Source organism: Sarcophilus harrisii, chromosome 5, assembly GCF_902635505.1.
Source record: "Sarcophilus harrisii chromosome 5, mSarHar1.11, whole genome shotgun sequence".
NCBI classification, from domain to species: domain Eukaryota; kingdom Metazoa; phylum Chordata; class Mammalia; order Dasyuromorphia; family Dasyuridae; genus Sarcophilus; species Sarcophilus harrisii.
This window is the reverse complement of record NC_045430.1, coordinates 198797761-198819124: the sequence shown is the minus strand read 5'-3', so window position 1 is coordinate 198819124 and position 21364 is coordinate 198797761. Positions and strand designations below refer to the sequence as shown.

The following is a 21364-nucleotide window of genomic DNA, read 5'->3' as shown; positions in this document are numbered from 1 at the left end:
GTTTTTCCCCAATAGTATTCTATTTTTCCAAATACATGTAAGGATAGTTTTCAACATTCATTTTTATAAAACCTTGCATTCCAAATTTTTTCTCTTCCTCTCTTTCCTCCTCCCTTCCCAAGCCAAATAATCTGATATAGGTTAAATATGTGCAATTTTAAAAATCATTTTTCCATATTTGTCATATTGTGCAAGAAAATGAGATCAAAAGGGAAAAAAAAACATGAGAAAGAAAAAAGCAAGCAAACAAATGACCACAAAAGTGAAAATACTATGCTTTGAACCATACTCTCCATGGTTCTCTTTGGATGAGTATGACATTTTCCATCTCAAGTCTACTGGAATTGCTTTGAAATTGTTGGAAAGAGTCAAGTGATGGACTTTGTTGCCCCCTATGTAAGTAATAATTTTATTGTAACTTGATATGCTGAAATGCAAAAAAAAAAATATTTTCAGTAACAAGATACAAAAAAGTATCTGAACATTAACATCAGCTGATTTTTAAAAAGAAGTTGGCTGGTTTGATGCAAGTGTTTACACATATATTATGGATTTTCTAAATCACACCCATCCAATACTGATCTTTAAATCATTATAACAATGTTTATTTTCAAAACAGGACACATTTAAGTGAAGCCTTCATTTTAAACACCAAATACAGAATTAACTGGACTGCTGTGAATGATGAAAAAATCAAACATCTGAAGAATTCCCACAAATTCCCTTTCAAACATAAAGTCCATTTACTGCAAACAGAAAATAAGCTGTGAGAATGATTCAATTAAACACTGGTTAAACTAGTTTATTTTGATTGTTTATGGGAAACTCTGGGTGTATGTGTATTTTTCCAATACATTAATACCAGTGACCAGAATTAATTTCAAATAAATGAAGTTAATACTCACAAATTGTATAAGTTTCAATCTGTGATTAAATACTGAGTTTAAACTATGAAACACCTTTGCAAGGAAATAATTGTAATCTAAAATTGCAATCTTAAAATACTTATTTGAAGACCATGAGAATGCAAATATAAATATCTGACATGTTTGAATTGGGGGGAAACCCCTTTCTGTTCAAGAATATTACATATGACTGCATCTGAATAAAGGACTTGTTAGATTGTAGGCATGCTGTTTTCAATTACATATAAGCAAAGGAGATTTGCTTTGCTTTGATTCAATTGTAAGTTTAATGAAATGTCAAAGATAAATTACTCCAATTTTCTTATAATTTATTTTCAATCTAGTTTACATATAAATAAGTAATCTTGAGAAAACTTAAGATATTTTAATGTTTTATAGCAATTTTATCATTTTAGTCCTAAAAAGGCACTGTATTTTCTTAGTTCAGTATGCAGTAAATTGACCATATAAAAATGTATTTTATAGCTTCCTCATTTCCCAAACTACTTCCTAAATAAAACAAGTTAAAATGAAATATCTGAAACTAACCTAGTTTCAGAAAAATCTCAGTAAAAAATATCTCACACACACATTTTATATATAAAAGTATGTATATACATGCAACATGAACCCACCACACATGCAAGATTCTCCAAAAAAGTTTGAAGTTAGTAGATGTGAATATTTAAGGAGATAATGCTGGCAAGCCAAAATGTTATGGCACTTTCATACTTGTGTTCTAAACACTTGGACAATTTAAAAAAAAAAACAAAACACATGCATACACACATGCTGTTGTAAAATCTTAGCCTAAATAAGGGTATTGTGATAGTTATTTTATAACGTTGAACATTTTAAATTAATCACTACTTTTCTAGGAGGACACAGAAGCAAGCTGGTGATTCAAAAGGACAAAAATGTTCTGGGCAGTTATTAGGACCCATTGAGAATGCTACATAGATTTATATGCAACCAAAGAGCTAATAATGAATTCATGCCCTTGAGAATACAGCAACTATTTACCTTTTCCTTAAGACATGACAAAACTAAAAACATACATGATAAAAATAAACAAAACAATGCCATACAATTTTCTGTCAGGGTGAGGAAGATATGCATTGAATTATCTGAAAAGTGGGTATTTTAAAAAATAAAATGTAGGTACTCTTACAGCACAGTGTTTGGCATCTTTGATATAAAATGTGCTATTGGGGTTTAAAAAAAAACCTTTATAATAAAATCCTTAAGTTTAACAATAGACAATGATATATTATGACAAGCTGAAATGATTATTACACAGTAAGAAACATTACCAAACTTACTTTTTTTTTAGAGCTATATTTTTTAGCAGTGAATTTATGCATGGTGTGAGATATATGTGTATATTTACATATATCTATATCTTTTTGAGTGTGTATATATATACATATACATACACCATATACCATCCCAATATGCATATCTTAAATTATATATGTACATATATATATTTATACATAATACATGATAGCAAAAATTTCACTAAACTGAGGTGGAGGAAACATTCATATACCAGGTATCCAGGTGATGGACTTTTCTTAAGGCAGGAAGAAGTCAACCCAGATGGCAGCTTGTATAATAAGAACTTTTTCCAGGTTAAGCTCTATAACAAATTTTACATGAGACAACAGGCTCTATCTTAAGTTATAAGTGAAAACTTTGTTGAAGACATTCATTAATTCTAGGGCCTTCCCTTTGCTGATTATCTTCAGTTTATCGAGTATATAGCTTATTTGTACATAGCTGTTTTCAGGCTTCTTCCCCTCCCCAGAGTACGAGTTTCTTGAGATCAGGCACTGTCTCTGCTAGTGCTCCAGCCTTTAGTCAAGTGTCTTGCACATAGTAAAATGCTTTATAAATGTTTACTGACTTGAGACAGGTTTTTAATGAGGTTTCTGACTCAAGGGTATAAATAAAGTGGGAAAGACCATTGTATTTTGGGGAGTAGAGTTTCACTTGGCACATCACAATCCCTTCAAGATTGTCTTTAGTTTAAGCCCATTAACAAGCCAACTAGCTCAGCTTACCAGGAAATATATAAACAAATTTTTGTATGAAGCATCATATACTTCCACCTGCCTGTCTCCCTGATGGGCTTAGCCTATATCTCTTTAACTCCTCCAGAAACCCTTAAAAATAGGATTCTGCTTTCTTATTACTCTTTTTCCTGATTTGTTGCATGAGCTTCTTTAAACTATCAAGATGCTGACCTAGCACCTCACTTAATAAAGCCTTCCAAATCTTTGAGCGGAGGTTCACCCTGAGACTTCTAGAGTCTTTCAAATTAGTACCTCCTATGAAGCTGATGAGAAGATCCTAAGTTGGGAGCCTTTTAAGTCTGAGGCTTACTTCCTCTTCCTAGGGTTAAATTGTCTGGAAACCCCTAAAGAAGAACATTTTTCATGGAGGGACTGTTAGCACAACTTGCTCTCCTAAGAGAAAGCTGCAGTTGCAACACTGACCTGGTTCTTTTTTTGTATACACAGTCCATAAAATTGATACGGTTTACATGATTAATTTAACAAAACATACTTCTAAAACATTACAGCAGCTATGTCAATGACATTAATCTGCATGGGGTATTTAACCATTTATTTTAGACTTTCATCAAGGCTGACACACTGCTAAAACAGCCTGACCTGATTCTTGTTATCACTGACTGTGCTCCAGTCTTCCCCCTGTAGTCATCCACTCAGCAAAATCCTGGTCTCCAGTGACTTGTGTCTGTGTCACTTCATCTGCTCTCTCTATCCCTGTGGCATTCCCAAATTCATCACTGAAGAAATTCAGGTTAAACATGAAGTGTTTAACCTGCGGACTCTCTGGGAACACAATGGCTGTCCAAATATCTTAAGGATTCTCCTGCAGAAGAGGAATTAGACTTCATGTGTTTGCTTCCAAAGGGAAAAACAATAGTTACAAAAATGCCAATTTGATATCAGTAAAAACTAACAATCAGATGTGTACAAAACCAGAATGGACAATCTTAGGAGGAAGTAGGCTCTATCTCACAGGAAATCTTTGAGCAGAGACCAGAAGACCTTTTGTCCAGTTTGGTACAGTAGGTCTCTTTTAAAATTCTATGTTCTCACTGGTCTCGACCAATTTTAACAGATCATTCCGGCCAAACTTCAGCTACACTTGAATATATAAATCCCACAACAGTTTAGCTTGACTGCAGCCCCTCAGCTTGGGCAGACAAGTCCTAAAGGCTCAAGGCTAGTCAAATTCAATCTATGTTAGGGGCACTTGCTGTGTCTTCAACCACAGTCTAGAGATAAGACTTATCAGTCAAGAAACCAGAGTTCATAGCTATACCCAGAAAAAGAACTCTGGGAGATGACTAAAAACCATTACATTGAATTCCCAGTCCCTATATTTATGCACACCTGCATCTTTGATTTCCTTCACAAGCTAATTGTACAATAATTCAGAGTCTGATTCTTTTTGTACAGCAAAATAATGTTTTGGTCATGTATACTTATTGTGTATCTAAGTTATATTTTAATATATTTAACATCTACTGGTCATCCTGCCATTTAGGGAGGGTGGGGGGGGTAAGAGGTGAAAAATTGGAACAAGAGGTTTGGCAATTGTTAATGCTGTAAAGTTACCCATGTATATATCCTGTAAATTAAAGGCTATTAAATAAAAAAAAAAAAAAAAAAAAAAAAAAAAGAAACCAGAGTTCAAGATCTGGTTATCACTCAAAAATTGTGTTTCTTTGGGCAAATCAATCTTTTTAAGCCTCATTTTCCTCATCTACAAAATAGAGTAAAAAACATGTGAGTTTTGTAAACTGCAAAACATATTATTGGAGAGGCAGCAACATATAATCAGTTGAATGGGTCAAATCCAGGTTCTGTCACTTAGGAGTTATGTGACAACAAGCAAGTCAAACGCTCTGATCTTTAGTTTCCCTCTTTGGAAAATTGGAAAAATAGTACTGGTATCCTCTACACTTGTTAGGGCTATAAGGAAGCACTCTTAACTATGTTAGTCATAATTGTTCTTTACTATGGATACCAACTTTATTCACATTTTAAAACATGATTTAATAAGGTTTCCCTATACAACTAGACTGCTGTTACATTTTTTTTTTTTGTTTGAGGTGCTTCCTTCCTTTCTTCCACTGTGTTGTATTTTGTGGAGACTTCATTCTTTTTGAGTCACCATCTGTAGTCATAGGATCATACTATAGTTATTATTTCTCTGAACTTTTTGAAACATGCTTCCCTAAAGTCCAAGTCAACTAATTTTTAAAAAATTAACTAATTGTTTTAATATCACTTGTTTCCTTTGCAATTCTATGTATTTAAAAACATTCTGGCAAAGTCTCACCACACTATGAAAAAATTCCATGGAATAAGAAAAGTTAACACATAATCTAAGGCATGTGTGTGACAATATGCAGCCTTCCAACAAAACTTCTTTTGAAGTTCTATAATTATAGTTATTTTTTCCCTATATCACCAACCAGTTCTTATTTTTCAGACTTGATCTCATTTTGTTCCTCAGTCTTCTATTTACCACTTACATGTACCAGGAATTTAACAAATGCATCTTTTTGCAGACTAAGACTTCCTGTAGCTGTTTAGCTGAAGACCACGCCCCCTTTCCGATAACTTGCACTCTGTAACAGCATTGTGATTTATACTGTAATAATTTCTTTACTTCTCTTGTGGAGAGATAAAGTGGATAAAATAGATTACTACTAGACTACTAGTAGTAGACTACTACTACTTAAAGATAGTTTTATAATATATTGGTTCACAGATACCACCATTCTGGAGAGCAATTTGGAACTATGCTCAAAAAGTTATCAAAGTGTGATTACCCTTTGGCCCAGCAGTGTTTCTACTGGGCCTATATCCTAAAGAGATCTTAAAGAGGGACAGCGACCTTTTGGTATGTGCAACAATGTCTGTGGCAGCCCTGTTTGTAGTGGCTAGAAACTGGAAACTGAGTGGATGCCCATCAGTTGGAGAATGGCTGAATAAGTTGTAGTATATGAATTTTATAGAGTATTATTGTTCCATAAGAAATGACCAACAGGATGAATACAGAGAGGCTTGGAGAGACTTAGATGAACTGATGCTGAGTGAAATGAGCAGAACCAGGAGATCATTGTACATGACAACAAGAAGACTATATGATGATCAATTGTGATAGATGAGGTTCTCTTCAACAATGAGATGATCCAAACCAGTTCCAATTGTTCAGTAATGAAGAGAATAAGTTACACCCAGAGAGAGAACTAAGGAAAATGAGTGTGAACCACAACATAGTATTTCCACTCTTTCTGTTATTGTTTGCTTGCATTTTTGTTTTCCTTCTCAGGTTATTTTACCTTCTTTCTAGATTCGATCTTTCTTAAGCAGCAAGATAACTGTAGAAATATGTATACACATATTGTATTTAACATATACTTTAACATATTTAACATGTATTGGACTACCTGCCATCTAGGGGAGGGGATGGAGAAAGGAAGAGGTATGGGAAAGGAAGAGAAAAGTTGGAACAGAAGGTTTTGCAAAGTCAGTGTTGAAAAACTACCCATTGCATATGTTTTTAAATAAAAAGCTATAATAAAAAATAATAATATATTGGTTCACAAGTCATCAAGGAGAGAAAAAGGAAGAAGGAATCTTGTTAAAGTTTTTTCTTTGAAAAGTAACACTTGATGGAGATTTCTTACCACAATATATCCCACATCTTTCCTTTCTCAAAGCTAACAAATACTGCCATCATTCCTTGGCAAAGTCTCACAAATCTTCCAGTTCCTTTAAATTCTCATTATACTACCATCTTTATTTAGGCATGTATCACCTCACACTGAGACAAGTGAAATAATTTCCTATTTAGTTTTCCTGATTATAGTCCTTTCCCCCAATAATCTACCATGAACACCATCAGCAGTTTTATCTTCCTGAAAGATTGATTTCATTGCCTCACTTCTAGTGTCTACCAAATAAAGTCCTAATTTCTGAACTTCATCTCAACCAGTCTTCTAGTTTTTAAAAGGTTATCATGCCATTGCTTCAAACTAGTCTCTTACAATCCTAAGAATGTCTTAATTTACCCTTGTACTCCCTAAAATGCTGCACCCCACCCCCATCTAAATCTCTACTTCCTCCAACTACAACACTTAGTGTCTATCACTTTAGCTTATTTCCTTGGCCACAGGGGCTGTTCTTGATTCACCTTAGTATTGTTTCTCCAGCATCTAGCATAATTCTTTATCCATTTTTGAGGCTCAATAAATATTTGCTGATTGTTTTGTTTCTTAGCTGTCTTTAAGTTCTTTCCAGAGATTCTGGTTCAAAAATGCAAACTCCAAAAGTTGCCTTAAGGTCGTGCTTCTCTACACAAGCTTGTTTTTTTTTAGTCATGTGCCATATTTCATGGTATTATGGCTTTAGTTGGTGGCATTTTTTTTTTTATGCCCTCCTGAAACTTAACATTGGACTCAGAGGATCAGGGCTCAAAAATTGTGGTCATTACTACATAACTTCGTACTTAACCTTTCGTATAGCAGTTTACTAATCCTTTAAATGAGGTGTTTGGAGCAGATAATCTTTCTCCAAAATCTATACAACTAACTCTAAATGCTATGGGATCTGGGGAAAATTACAAGCTTCACTCCCTTAAACTGATCTTTCAGGATGACTGTTTAAGATGGTTTAAATTTCCTCGGAGGAAAACATGACCTACATTTGTAAAGTTAACCATCTCCCATTGCTCGCATTGAAAATTCTCCAAAGGAGATCCATCAAAACAGAATAAAGCAATGCAAAAACCTCAGATCAGAATCCGGATGGTTCTAGAAGCTAATGCTGATTATTTCCTTCCTCTTGGTTGGTACTTGATACAAAATGGCATTTGTTCTTAATCCAGTTCTTAGACTCGGTATATTACACAGCTCCTTAAAGACTAAGAGTCTTTGGTTCATATATGCCCCGGAAATATGCTTATTTCAGTCACAACTAGCATTTATTAAGCTCCTACTGAGTACTGGGGATAGACAGACCAAAAAACAGTAACAAAAAACCTCCACCCCCAAACATAACCACTCCTCAGCTCTCGAGGAATATATTACTTTTTTTAGTTCAGGATAACGTCTCTGAATCTAACGTGCGGTTTAAACCATTAGGTTCCTAGTATGCCCTTGGGGCGGATGCTTTAAACCACGTGGGCTTGGCTCGACCAAAGTAAACGGGGTTGGTTATTCCAGAAATTTCTCGAAGGCTCTTCTCTGCTACACCTCCGTCTCAGCCTAAAACCCGGGGCGTCATTTTCCCGGCCTCTGGGTAGGAGTTATCTGGAAAGTTCCCCACGGCCCGCTCCGCCTCACCCCGAGTGGAAGCACGGGGGGGGGGGGACACACGATCAGCGGATCCTGGACTAGGGACACGCGTTACTCGAACATAGGATACAGCCGTAGGCGGGGAAACCCCACGCTCCAGCCCTGCCCCCCGCCAGGCCAATGGCCCGCCGAGGAGGAGCCCACTCTGGCGCAGCGCGGGCCAAACGGCACCGGGCAAGCGGAAGCCCTCGCAGCCGCCGCCGTCATCGGCGTCACCCCACCCCGCAAAGCATCCCAATTCCGGCTTTGTTCTCCCAGCACTCCGCCTGGCGGACCCTCGCAGAGAACCGAGTGGCAGTTGCTGATTGGTAGCCACCAGACAGCCAATTAGAGAAAGGCACCTCAGAGGACTTTTAAATGCTCTCGTTCCGCCCCGGGACAGAGAATAGGGGAGGAGCGTGTGCAAGACAGGAAAAGGAGGGGGGCCGAGGGGCGGGGAGAGAAAGGAAGGAAGGAAACCCCGAGGGCGGTTCTTTAAAGCAGTGGCTCATGTGCTGATCCAGCAGATTCGTGGAATTGCGGGGTTGGCTCCTCCGAGTGGCTGAAGTGGAGGGAGGAGACAAGGGGGGCGTGAACCTTTTAAAAGACCTCCGCCACGCGCCGTTTCAACGGACGCCTGGCTGGGATTGGTTGAGTCGCTGGAGCTTCCTCCCCCTCCTGGCCAATCCCCGAGGAGAACTTCCTGGAGGCTTTTTCTCTTTCTCCTCCACGCTTTGCTCACTCCCGTAGGGTAGGGGAGAGGCGGGGGCGCGCCCGAGCGCTAGGTGCCGGAGCCAGAGCCTGCAGGGCCAGGAAGAGAGCGAGAAGGAGGAGCAGTCGAGAGAAGTGGCCGCGCCTGGGCTGGTTGGCAGCAGCTGCCCCAATGAGGCTCCGCAAACCCTGCCTACTGGTCCTTCTCTTGGGGCTGGCCCAGCTGCTGGTGCTGGCGAGCGCCCATGAAACGGGAGAGGGTGAGTGTGCGGCGGGGACCCGAGGCCTGCCGACCCTGTTGCGTGGGACGGGGCCTCGTCCAAGGGGGAGGGCCAGCTCCCAGGTGACCCTCGGACGGCTCCTCGGAGTCGGCGCCGAGGGGAAGGGAGCAGTTTGTCGGCCTCTTTTCTTCTTCCACCGCGGTCTCTGACCCCACCTTTCCTTTTCTGCGGATCTTGGGGCCGACTGGGAAGGGGAGGCATCCTGAGACTTCTCGTACATCTTAACTCTGGAAGGTGGAGTAACCAACTGATGTCCTAAGAGGTACAGAAGAAAGATCCGGACAGTTTCCTTCTCTCCTAGTTGCCTTCCCCTGCATCGGGGGCTGGGGACGTTAAACTTGGAGGAGGCTCCCGACCCTCTTTCTTTGCACCTGCTCCCTACCTGCTAATGACCTTGATCGGAGCCCCGTTCTCTGAGGAGCTGACTCAAGGGGTTTGGGGGCAGCGAGAGGGAGGAGAGCTCTTGGGTTAAATAGTCAGGGTTTTTAAGAGGATGAGCAAGGAAAAGCGGGACAAGAGAAGCAGGAACTGCTCACTTGGGAAAGATGAGCGGGGGAAAAAAGATTCTCAGGGTTATAGGTGGGAATGGTTAACCCAAAGCTTTTAGTTTAAAGTGAGAATTGAAGATTTTCTCTGTCCTTTTGAAAGGAAGGAAGGTAACTAGAGACCCGTTAACTGAATAAAACAGACATATAGAACTTTTTCAAATAAAAGCGTTGTACATATGTAATAACAAGTACCGCTTGCTGTAGTTGTCGGGTAAAAGCCAAGTCTTTATCAGCATTCTTTGCGAAACCTTTTCCATCTAGACACCTCGTTTAAAAACCCAGCGGACGTTGCTGTAATGCACATAAAAATCCAAGCATTCTACTCATCGACAGCTCTTCACACTCTTTCACTCTCTTTCAAACACAGATTTATCTTGATCACAGACTCAAGGTAGCTGTTGTCTAAGTTGAAAATAGACTTGACGTTTGAAATTACATAGTACTTAGTTTTGAGCAGGGGAAAGGTAGCTTAGTCTTTGATGGACCATCTTATCCTCTGCCTGCAATGATATGCAAATGCTTTGAGTGCCCCTGACTGTCCTCTTGAGTTGGGTGAGAGAATCGAGATAATTTGTCCAATAGGAAAAAAAGTAAATTAAAATAGTTGTCCACCAGAAACAATTGTTTGGCTTGGCAGAAATCAGGGTCATACAACATACAGTGTTGCTGAGAAACAGGTAACTCCTACTTTGATCTAATTCTTAAGATCAAAATTTAGTAGAGGAAATGAATGGAGTTAGCAATTTTGTAGGTAATTCTCAAGACAAGTGTTAACTCTAAAGCAAGTTTCTTAATTTTTTGTGTATCGAGGATGCCTCTGATATCCTAGTGAAGCCTATGAACTCCATCTCAGAATAAGATTTCAAAGTATATACAATAAAGTAAATAGAATGAGAAAGCCAGTTATGTTGAAAGTTACTAAAAAAATTTTTTTTTTTTTTTTTTTTTTTTTTTTTTTTTGAGTTCACAGACCTAAGAATCCCTATTCCAATGTTAGCCTGGTCTCTTACTACTTGAATTAGAAAGTAGTCTGTCTTTATTTTTTTCACATTCTCTATCTCAAGGAATTTTAAGATTTTTTTTTTTTAATGTCTTTCCCTCCCCCAAACCTCCCTTAACCCAATCAAGGTAGAAGAATGTTTATTTTCTATCTTAATCTTTAATTTTAAAAGTCTAATGTTTCTTTAAGTCCAGATATCTAAATGCTCTTGAAGTAAAATCACCACATTTCTGTTTAAGGCTCTAACACTTATATATTAAATGTCTTAGATGCGAAGATAATGGTCATTTGGTACTTTTTTTTTCATTCTTCAAGACAAATAGTAAAGGAAAGAAAAGCAAGTTCTTGTTAGTTGGACAAATTCTGTTTTGTTTGGTAATTTCATTTGTTCTTAAAAGTCCATAATTCTTGAAAATGTCAAAAGAACATTAAATGCTATAAACAGGTTTTTCTTAAAGTACTACCGTTAGCAATTTAAATACATGGGTATCTAAGCACATATAACAAACACTTATTAGGCACCTATTATTTATTTGAAAGGAGCTGTTAGGCACTGAGGACACAGTAACAAAAGCATAACACCCTCTGACCTTAAAATAGGTGATGTTCTACCTGAAACTTAACTTTTCATGGCTATGACTAATACCTGATTTGCATGAACTGGATAATTTGAAACTTTACCAAGCCAGCAGGTTCTCCTTTCTTGTGTTTGAATTTAAAGGAAGGACAACATTGTATTCATCTTACAAATGGAGGTATTCTGGGAAATAGATTAAAATATTTTAGAATCGTTTCTGAGAATTTACTCTAGAATGATTATCTTCTCCAAAAAGATTCCTTCCCCGCCAATGAAGGCAGAGTAGTATAGGTAGAAGAACCCTGTGTCTGTAATTATAAAAACCTGGATGGGGTCCGGTCCCTCTTCCACAATTGTGTGCAATATGGGCAGCTGGTCCCTAAACCTTTTCTGAACCTGAGTTTCTTTGCTTGTCAAATGGGGATAATACACTCTCTGTCTCAGGATTATTTGTGAAGAAAGTGTTTTTTAAAGCTGAAAGGACTATATATTTAGATATATATACTGTAGTTGGTTGGGATAATAGATGACGGATCAGAAAGAAAAAGTGCAATGTTTCACTGGAAAAATCGTATAGAACAAGTTGCTTCTTCACTGTGTATATCCTTTGTTAAAATTTAAGAAATGGTTTCTCAGAGAACTTTGGGAATTTACTGTCCCTCAAGGGAGTTTGGCTTACCTGTTTGTCTTAGCCTATTCCCTAGCTATGCCCCATTCTATGTGCTATCCCTTTCTTGTTGGAACATCTCATGAAAACTTAGTGTTCTGGAATATAAATATCTAGTTTCCAATATGATTGGTATTCTTCCAACCTGTGACCTCAGGGATTGGAAACTAAAAAGATTTAATTTACCAGGCCCTCTTTTAATTCTGGAGTTGATTTGATTGTGGACCTGCCAATTGATCTCACACTTGATGGAACTAACTAATTTGAGTTCCCCTGAAGTTTGAACTATAATATCCTGCTATGATCTGAAGACCACATCTGGATCCTTGATAGCATCCCTCTGCTTTGCCTTCCTGGTCCCACTTTGGAGATCCTATTTGTTGGGAGACGGTATTGTTAGCCATTGTGAAGGAATTGTTAGACAACCTTTAATTCAGAGGTTCTGGCTCCATGTACACACTTTTTGGGAGATTTTTCTTTAAATACAATGAATAAAAAGGACTTAATCCTTTTAAACTCTTCTTGGTTTAGCTAATTCTTCTTTTTTTAATAACTTTATATTTTTCCAAATACATGTAAAAATAGTTTTCAGGTATGCAGTTGGCAAAACTTTGTGTTATAAGTTTTTCCCCCTTCCCTAGAGAGCAAGCTAGATTAAACAGGGACATATTTGTGAAACTTATTTAAAGCTCTTATGCACTATGCAGGGGTACCTAAACAATATGTCTTTGGTGTTATATTCCAATGGAAGAACAGAGCCCCTAAGAACTGGAGTAATGAGAGAAGGAAGAGAAGAATTAAGACTTGAGCTGTGACCTAAGAACTGGAGTAATGAGAGAAGGAAGAGAAGAATTAAGACTTGAGCTGTGACCTAAAGAATTGATCTGGCTTGGGAAAGAAAAGATGCAGAGTTCTTTTGTGTGGTTTTTTTTGGGGGGGGAAGGAGAATTGGGGGAGTTTGGAAGATGAAATGAATTTTGCTATGTTTGAAAGGAAATGAATAAGTAAATATAGACACATATAGATACATATATACACAGGTGTGTGTATGTGAAGGGGTTAAGATTAATTTGATAATGATTGCTAACAATATAATGCATACTCATTTGATAGTCTTAACAACCTTTAGAAGTAGGTACTATTATTATTCCCATTTTACAAAATGGGAAGAAGGTAGAGGGTAAAAGTGATTCAGAGATTTCAGGAATCTGTGAGCACATTATTCAGGTAGAACATTGGGAAGTAGGTGAGGCAGGGAGTTAAGAACAAAGTAGATGAAAAATGCTATCCACCTCCAGGGAAAGAACTGATAAGAGTCTGAATGCAGATTAAAGCATACAATTTTTCACTTTTTGTGTGTGTGTGTGTGTGTGTTTTTAAATATGTTTTCTTTCATAATATGACTAATGGGCACCCTTGTTTTACCTTGATCTTATTGGAGGAGTCTTAGCTTATTTCAATTACAGATAATGGTATATGCTGATAATTTTAGATAGCTATTAACATTTTAAGGAAAGAAGCTTCATTTATTCCTATGTTCTCTGGTATTGTGTTTTAGTTTGTGTTTGTTTTTTTATAGGAATGGGTATTGTATCTGTCAGCTTTGCCAATCTATTGGGTATGAAATAGAAACTCTAGAGTTGCTTTCATTTGCATTTCTTTAATATTAGTGATTTGGATCTTTTTTTAATACAGCTTGTGATAGCTTGGATTTCTTCCTTTTGAAAATTGTTCATATCTTTTCACCATTTTAAAATTGGAGAATGGTTCTTTCTATCAATTTAAATTAATTCTATGTAGGAAACATGACCTAAGAAAGGAATTTGCTGCAAAAAAATGTTTTCCTCCTTAGTTAATTGTTTCCCTTGTTATTTTATCAGCATTAGTTTGGGTGTGAATTTATTCTTAAATGAATAGCAACCATTTAAGGTTTCTAAGTTGCTTTATATATAAAATTTCATTTTATCTGTACTATAACCCTGGGGTAGGTGCTATTATTCCTATTTTACAGATGAAGAAACTAATGTGAAATGAAAAAATATGGCTTCTAAGATAGAGCTAATAAGTGTCTGAGGTTAGATTTGAACTAGATTTAGTTTTTTCTAACTCAGTGCTGTTTTCATTGTGCCATCTAGGTGCCTAAATCATAGGATATTAGAGTCATTTAGTCTAATTCTCATGGGTGGGGAAACTACAATTTTATGTTAATAGATGTATTAGAAGAGCTTCTGATTAAAATGGCAAATGATCATACATTTTTTTCCTTTTTTGGAATTTATTATTTTAACAGAAATAAAGAATAACAGCTCATGTTTCTATAGTTTTTAAATTTTTTACTTTTTTTATTTTGTTTCAAATTCTCTTCCTTTCCCCATCAAAAAGACAAAAACATGTTATGCATTATTGTTGTGGGTTTTTTTTTTTTACAATATTCTCTTATTCCTCATTACAAAATAAATCATAAAAATCAACAGCATTTCTATATTAATCAACAATTATTAAATCCCAATATTGAGCATTCTGTTAGGTGTGGAAAGGGAGATACAAGGGCATGTAGGACAAAACTTACTCTGAAGAAACTTCCATTCTAATGGATAGAAATCAAGTATACATATACTCACATAGAATATTATAAAATGCATTATTACAAATATGCAATATTGCAAATAACTAGCTAATACTTGAAGGACTTCCTGCAGATTGTTGCCTAAACTAAAGGAAAAGAGCAACTTTGGGACTCAGGTAAGGAGGGGAATGAGGTCTAGGTATGTAGGCAGCCAGTGCAGAGCAGCAGAGGTAGGAAATAGACTGTCCTGTGTAATGAATAGAAACGAATCCATTTTGGCTACCTTTCAGAGGGCAGAGCAATGCCCGTTTTGACTGGAAAGACAAGTTGGGGCCAGGTAGTGTAGGACTTCAGAAAATAAAAAGAGTTCTGTTGTATCCCTAGAAGTATTTGGAGGCCATGATTAGATCTGTACTTAAAGAACATTTCTTTGGCAGCAGCATGTAGGCTGAACTGGAGTAAGAAAATACTTGAAGCAGGGAGATCCATTAGGAGACTGTTGAAATAATAAGAGATTCAAAGGGTGTGTCTTCAGATTGTAACTGTGTGAGAGGGAAAGAGTTCAGATTTGAAGAGCATTGTGAAGGTGACTGGATGTATGGATATATGGGGTGAGGAAAAAGAGAGACTCCAGAATAATGCTAAAACAGAATCAAGGACTCAGATATAATAAGGGCAACTGTAAAATGCTTGAAATATCTGGAAGTCAACCCAACACAACTCTTGCAATACCTTTATGAAAATAAAGAGCTATTTAAATAATTGGAGGAATATTTAGTTCTCATGCCATTTAAATAAAACAATAATACCAGTGAAATTAATTTATAGATTTGATTCTATGCTAATCACACTACCAAGGTGATACTTTTTAGTTATACAAAATTATAACAAAATTCATTTGGAGGGAAAAAAATCTAGGATCTAAAGGGAAAGATTAAAGGTAAAAATGAAGGGAGGAAATAACACTTCCAGATTTCAAATGATATTATAAAACTTATCAAAACTATTTTGGTGCTAATTATAAAACAAAAAACTATCCATAGAACAGACAAGACAAGGAAGAAGAATCCAAAATAATTGAATTTTAAAACTCCAGTTCAATAAACCTGAAAACCGATTTCATAAGAAAGTACTCCATTTCAGTAGATAAGAATATCTGGGAAAATTGGAAAACAATCTGACAGAAGTTAAGTTTAGAATCCCAGGTTCTGAAACTGTGGGGTTGTGAGCCCAGAATAGGGTCTTTTGATTGAATGTGTAGGAGGATCACAAAATTATGATTTGTTATCAGTGAATGTTTGATTTGAATACCTACATATAGGTATGTAGGTTACATCAGACTTTCTTGGCAAAAAAGGGTCATAAGTGGAAAAAGCTTAAGAAGCCTTGGTTTATACATATAGGTATGTAGGTTACATCAGACTTTCTTGGCAAAAAAGGGTCATAAGTGGAAAAAGCTTAAGAAGCCTTGGTTTAAGTTCAATAACTTATGCCATATAACAAAATTCAAAATGTACATGAATAGAATGCTAAAACTTGAAAATGATTATCTCGGTTAACAACCTTTCACAACTGCTTGGATTTTTAACCCATCAGGGAAGGGTAGTGATTTATTATGAAAGATAAAATAGATAATTTTTATTATACAAAACTGAAAAGCTTTTTGCTTGAACAAGATTGATGTAGGTAAGGTAAAAAGTTATTTAGTCCCCTGGGAATCTTGTCAGAATCTTTAATAAGGACCCAATCTCCAAGATATACTGGGTATCCCAAAAAATCATAGTACAGTTTCAGGCTTTTTTTTTGTATAGATAATTGACAGAAATATAAAATCCAAATTCATTTCCCTGTAGGTAAAGCAATCACAGGATATACCTCTGTGTACTATTATTATCCCCATTTTTACTAAAGAAGTAGAGGGTGAAGGATGTTGTGTCTTGCCCAAATTTACTCAGTGAATATGTGAATGTTTTATATGTGAATAAAATTGCATGTAATTTTAAAAAAAAGTTTTATTGATAATTTACTTAGAAAAAAAAGATGACTAAACTTTAACAATATTTTTATGTTCTATTGATTTCTAGTTTATTTTTCCTCTGTGTATTCAAAAGATTTTGCTGCTGTTGTTTTCATTTTGTTTGTATATTCATTGACTCTTAAAAAGAAAGCCTTCCTATGCCAGTGCAGATTATCACTTCTGTACCATCTCTTCTTGAGACTTGTCTGGGACATTTAAGAGGTTGAATGATTTGCTCAGGATCATGAAATGAATGTATGTCAGTGTTGAACTTAAATCCAGATCTTCCGATTCCAATGGATTTGGACTGGAAAATGCCATCTGCATGCAGAAGGGGAACTACACAGACTGAATGTGAATGGAAGCATACTATTTTCATTCATTTATGTATGCATGCATGCTTTTTCTTTCTTGTGCTTTTTCTTTTTCCTTTTGCAATATGATAAATATGGAAATGTATTTAAAATGAGTGTACATGAATAACCTATATCAGATTGCTTGCTGTCTTGGGGAGGGAGGAGATCAATTTGGGAGAAAAGGAGAAAAAATTTGAAACACAATCTTACAAAAATGAATGTTAGACTATCTTTATATGTAATTGGAAAAATATTAGTTAAAAAACTATCTTTACATGTTATTGGAAAATTAAAATATTTGTTGTGGGGGGTAAGCCAAGTCTTCCTGACCAGTAAAGTCCAGCTCTCTAGGCAATATGACACAGTGTCTTTGTTAATTCAGTTTTCCCCATCATGTCCCAAAGGTATATCAGTTGAAGTTTGTATTGTACTCCAGAATACAACAATAATACACTTGATTTGAAAATATGCTACTCTTTGATATAGTGCATGTGGTATTCTCTATTCATCCCAATTTAAAAACAAAGAAATTGAACATAGTTAAGTCTCATTTATAGCAGTATAAATTTAACCTGGTTTCATTTATGTATGGAGTTTAAGGTATATTTGGATAAATAGATTCTTTTAAGAATAGTATCTAATGTTATACTTTCTCAGCCTCTTGTTTGCTCTGTATTTTTGCATTTTATCATTATAAGCACAAATAATCAATGAATTTATTTTAAATAATATTTAGGTTGAAAAACTGTTGCTTGTGACAGTTATGACATATTCTGGCACAGGGATTCTGTGAGGTCCATAGATACTTTGGATGAAACTTGCTGAAACAATCTTACCAATCATTCTTATAGCAAATATTAGCAGTGATATTGCCTTTAGTGTAAATTATAGGGACAAAGACTTTTCTGTCTTTTCTTTAATTCTTCTAATAACTGGCTTTTTCATGTGACTTATAATTAACTTGGCAATGTGCTTACTTTTTCGGATTCGTCGTGCTTATGTGAATCAGCTAACAATTTAATGGAAATCAGAATTTTGTCTCTGCTATTACTTTTATTGAAGCAAAAAGGGGGAATGTGCTTTCATTAAAAATATAGGGGTTTCAGCGAAAGAACTCTGAGAAATGGCTATGAACCATTACATAGAATTCCCAATCCCTATATTTTTGTCCGCCTGCATTTTTTTATTTCCTTCACAGGCTAATAGTACACCATTTCAAAGTCTGATTCTTTTTGTACAGCAAAGTAACTGTTTGAACATATAACTTATATTGTATTTAATTTATACTTTAACATATTTAACATGTATTGGTCAACCTGCCATCTGGGGGAGGGGATGGGAGAGAAGGAGGGGAAAAATTAGAATAAAAGGTTTGTCAATGCTGTAAAATTACCCATGCATATAACTTGTAAATAAAAAAACTATTTAAAAACAAAAAGAATATAGGGGTTTAAGCCCCTGCTGTCTGTGTGAACTAGGGCCATTCACTTAAGCTTTTGACAACCTTCAAAGGCCTGGAAACTTGAGGGAAGTGGTGTTTTTTTTTTCCCCCAGCATGACCTATCTATTCCTACAGTTCTTTCCAAAGTTTAGGAAGAAAGAATAGTCTTTGCTTTCTCACAACAGTGCACAGATAGATGGCTCCTTCTAACCCCAACCCTCCTTGTCCCTCTCTTGTAAGCAGAGATTCTCTGCTTCAAGTTTCCCTATTAGTTTGGCTTATCATATGGAAATGGTTGAATTAGGGCTGGACTTGTTGGCCTCCATTTTAAAGCGTCATTGATTTCACTTCAATCCTTTTATGTTCATTTTTTCTCCTCTGATTTGCATTTAGATCTTGCCACACAGGCCAAGAGCTCTCCTGTGATTTACTCCTATATTCATATAATTAATGTTTTTATTCTTATCAGTCATAATTTCTCCCCTTCGATTATCTACTTTCTTCTTGATAACGGGTGCCAGGGACTGTCTTTTGGTATTTGCTTCTGTGACTTTAGATATCCTATTTATTGTGTCATAATAACAGCCTTCTCAATCAGGTTTAATTCTTAGCATAGGTGATTAGGCAAATAGTCTCCTGTGCAATAGTATATTAGTAAGGAATGATTCTGATAGTTAATGAAAGCTCACTGGTACAGTTTTTTCTTTATTTTTTTCTTGCTTTTTGCACTCTTTATTTTAATTTATTGTTTATTTTTAGCATTATTATTTTCTTAATTTTGAGTTTCAATTCTCTTTCTCCCTTTTTCCTCCTCCTACACCTGAGAAGGCAAACAGTGAAATAATGCAAAACATATCTATATTAGTCATATAAAAGAAAATGAAGTAATTATACATCAGTTTGCACTCGAAGTTCATCAGTTCTTTATAGGTGGATAGATAGTCTTTTTCCATTATGAATCATTTGAAATTGTCTTGGATCATTTTATTGATCAGAGTAGCCAGGTTTTGCATAGTTGATCATCATTAATCTTTGGTTTTTTTCACTTCTGCTGATGCATTTTCAAAGATTTCTTTCCTCTCAGCTTATTAAAAGGGACACACTTGACTGATAAAGCTTCCCAAAAGTTTTTCCCAAGGTTTTCATATGAGAACCTTCTATTAATTCATTGACTATTGGTACAGACCTTCCTTTATGGTATGTTTTCTGAGACTTTTGTAAGAACCTGACTTTTACATGTTAGTCCATGAGTCCATCTGTCTGTTATAAAGGTCTCTTTTCCCACCCAACCACTCTTTTTGCAGAATCAGAATTGTGTATTTCCTGGGTCTGTCAGAGACCCTCCCAGGTTTTGGCAGACTTCACTCAAACATTTTGCTATCTTCATCACCAGGCACCATATATCTATACTCATCCCAGTCACTTTTTAATATGAAAGAACCTTCTGTTTGATGGCTCTTGAATTATCAGTATTCTTAAATTATTCTCAGTTTACTGAGTGAAAACTTTGACTATTTCTATATCTTGTTTGGAGATTTTAGTAGATGGTGGATTATTTATCTTAAGTTGCAGCCTATCCTTGGCTGTGGTTTTGTTTTTAAACAAAGCAAACATTTCTTTTTTCATTCTGTCTTAGGTACCCTTTCAGCTGTGTTGTTGTTGTTTTAGTTTTGTTCCTATTCTTTGTGGCCCCATTTGGGATTTTCTTGGCAAAGATATAGAATATTTTGCCACTTCTTCAGCTCATTTTTAGATGAAGAACTGAGGCAAAGAGGGTTAAGTAATCTGGCAGAGACACACAGCTAATAAATGTCTGACATCAGATTTGAACTGAGTAAGATGAGCCTTCTGACTGCAGATCTAAGACTTTAGGGATCTACACTGCCTTCTCAGCTCTAAAATGCTACAATTGAATGAAGGGCATGGCCTTTTCATCCATTTCCTTTTTTTAATTATTGTGAACTTGACACAAGCATTTCCATATCTAAGAACAGAAAAGGAGTTTTGCATATGATGCTGTGACTCTGTTACATATAGCTTTTTTTCCCTATATAGACACCTTAGGTTTAGCATGATCGTTTCATTATTACCATGCTTATTTTTGTACTTTTTGGGCCATCTTTTTGCTCTTTGTATTTTAAAAATATTTTATTGATTCCCTTTTTTTTTTTTTTTTTTTTTTTTTGGCAGACATTCACAAGCTATCCCTTGTAACAAATAAATGTAGTTGAACAAAACACTCAGTTTTGTCCAAAACTGTATGTTTCATTCTTTTAATCTCTTTTTAGGAAACATTCTTATAAACTTAAAGGGGTGTATTTCTGTCTTCCTCTGCCAGCTGTGCATTCTTACTCTTTATCATAAATTCTCTTGTACGTATGCTTTACAGGTTTCCTCTAGGGTTAGTATCTATTCCTAAGTGATGCCTTGTTTTACTGGGTAGTGAAAGTTGAGATGGATGGTCCATGTAGTAATGTCCGCCCAAGGGCTACTTGAGCTAGAATAAGCTTTGTAGGTATTGTGAGATAGCATCCTGGGAATTAAAATGTGTCATGCCATGTACCTTAGCTTGAGCTTAGGAGAGCTGAATAACCAGTAAAAAAAAAACCTGGTTCTTAGCACAATAATAAAGTATCTATTTAGTGCTTTGCAGCTTGCAAAGCACTTTTAAATCTGTTTTCATTTGTACCTGCTAACTGCTAGGCAGGGCAAAGGAAGTTTATCTCTATCTCACAAGGGAGGAACCTGAGCTTCAGGATAAGTGACTTTTTCCCAAGGGCATGTCAAGATGCTAAATCTGCATTAGGGAAAAGCAAGGTCTTTCTGATTTCTGTTCCTATGTATCTTCCATTCCTTATTACTCTTTAGTAATTCTCTCAGCAGAAAACATTATTTGCTGTTGGAACATCAA

The 21364-nt window shown here is 36.1% G+C and overlaps 1 protein-coding gene across 1 annotated transcript in view; it reads left to right on the top strand.

The window, feature by feature from the left end:
- The first annotated feature begins 8947 nt into the window (after positions 1-8947).
- PDIA4 (protein disulfide isomerase family A member 4) overlaps positions 8948-21364 on the top strand; it is a 29172-nt gene continuing 16755 nt past the window's right edge. The window contains exon 1 of the mRNA XM_003771728.4: positions 8948-9260. Within this exon, the coding sequence (XP_003771776.2) occupies positions 9173-9260 (88 nt within the window). The 5' untranslated portion in view covers positions 8948-9172. The remainder of the gene's footprint in view (positions 9261-21364) is intronic.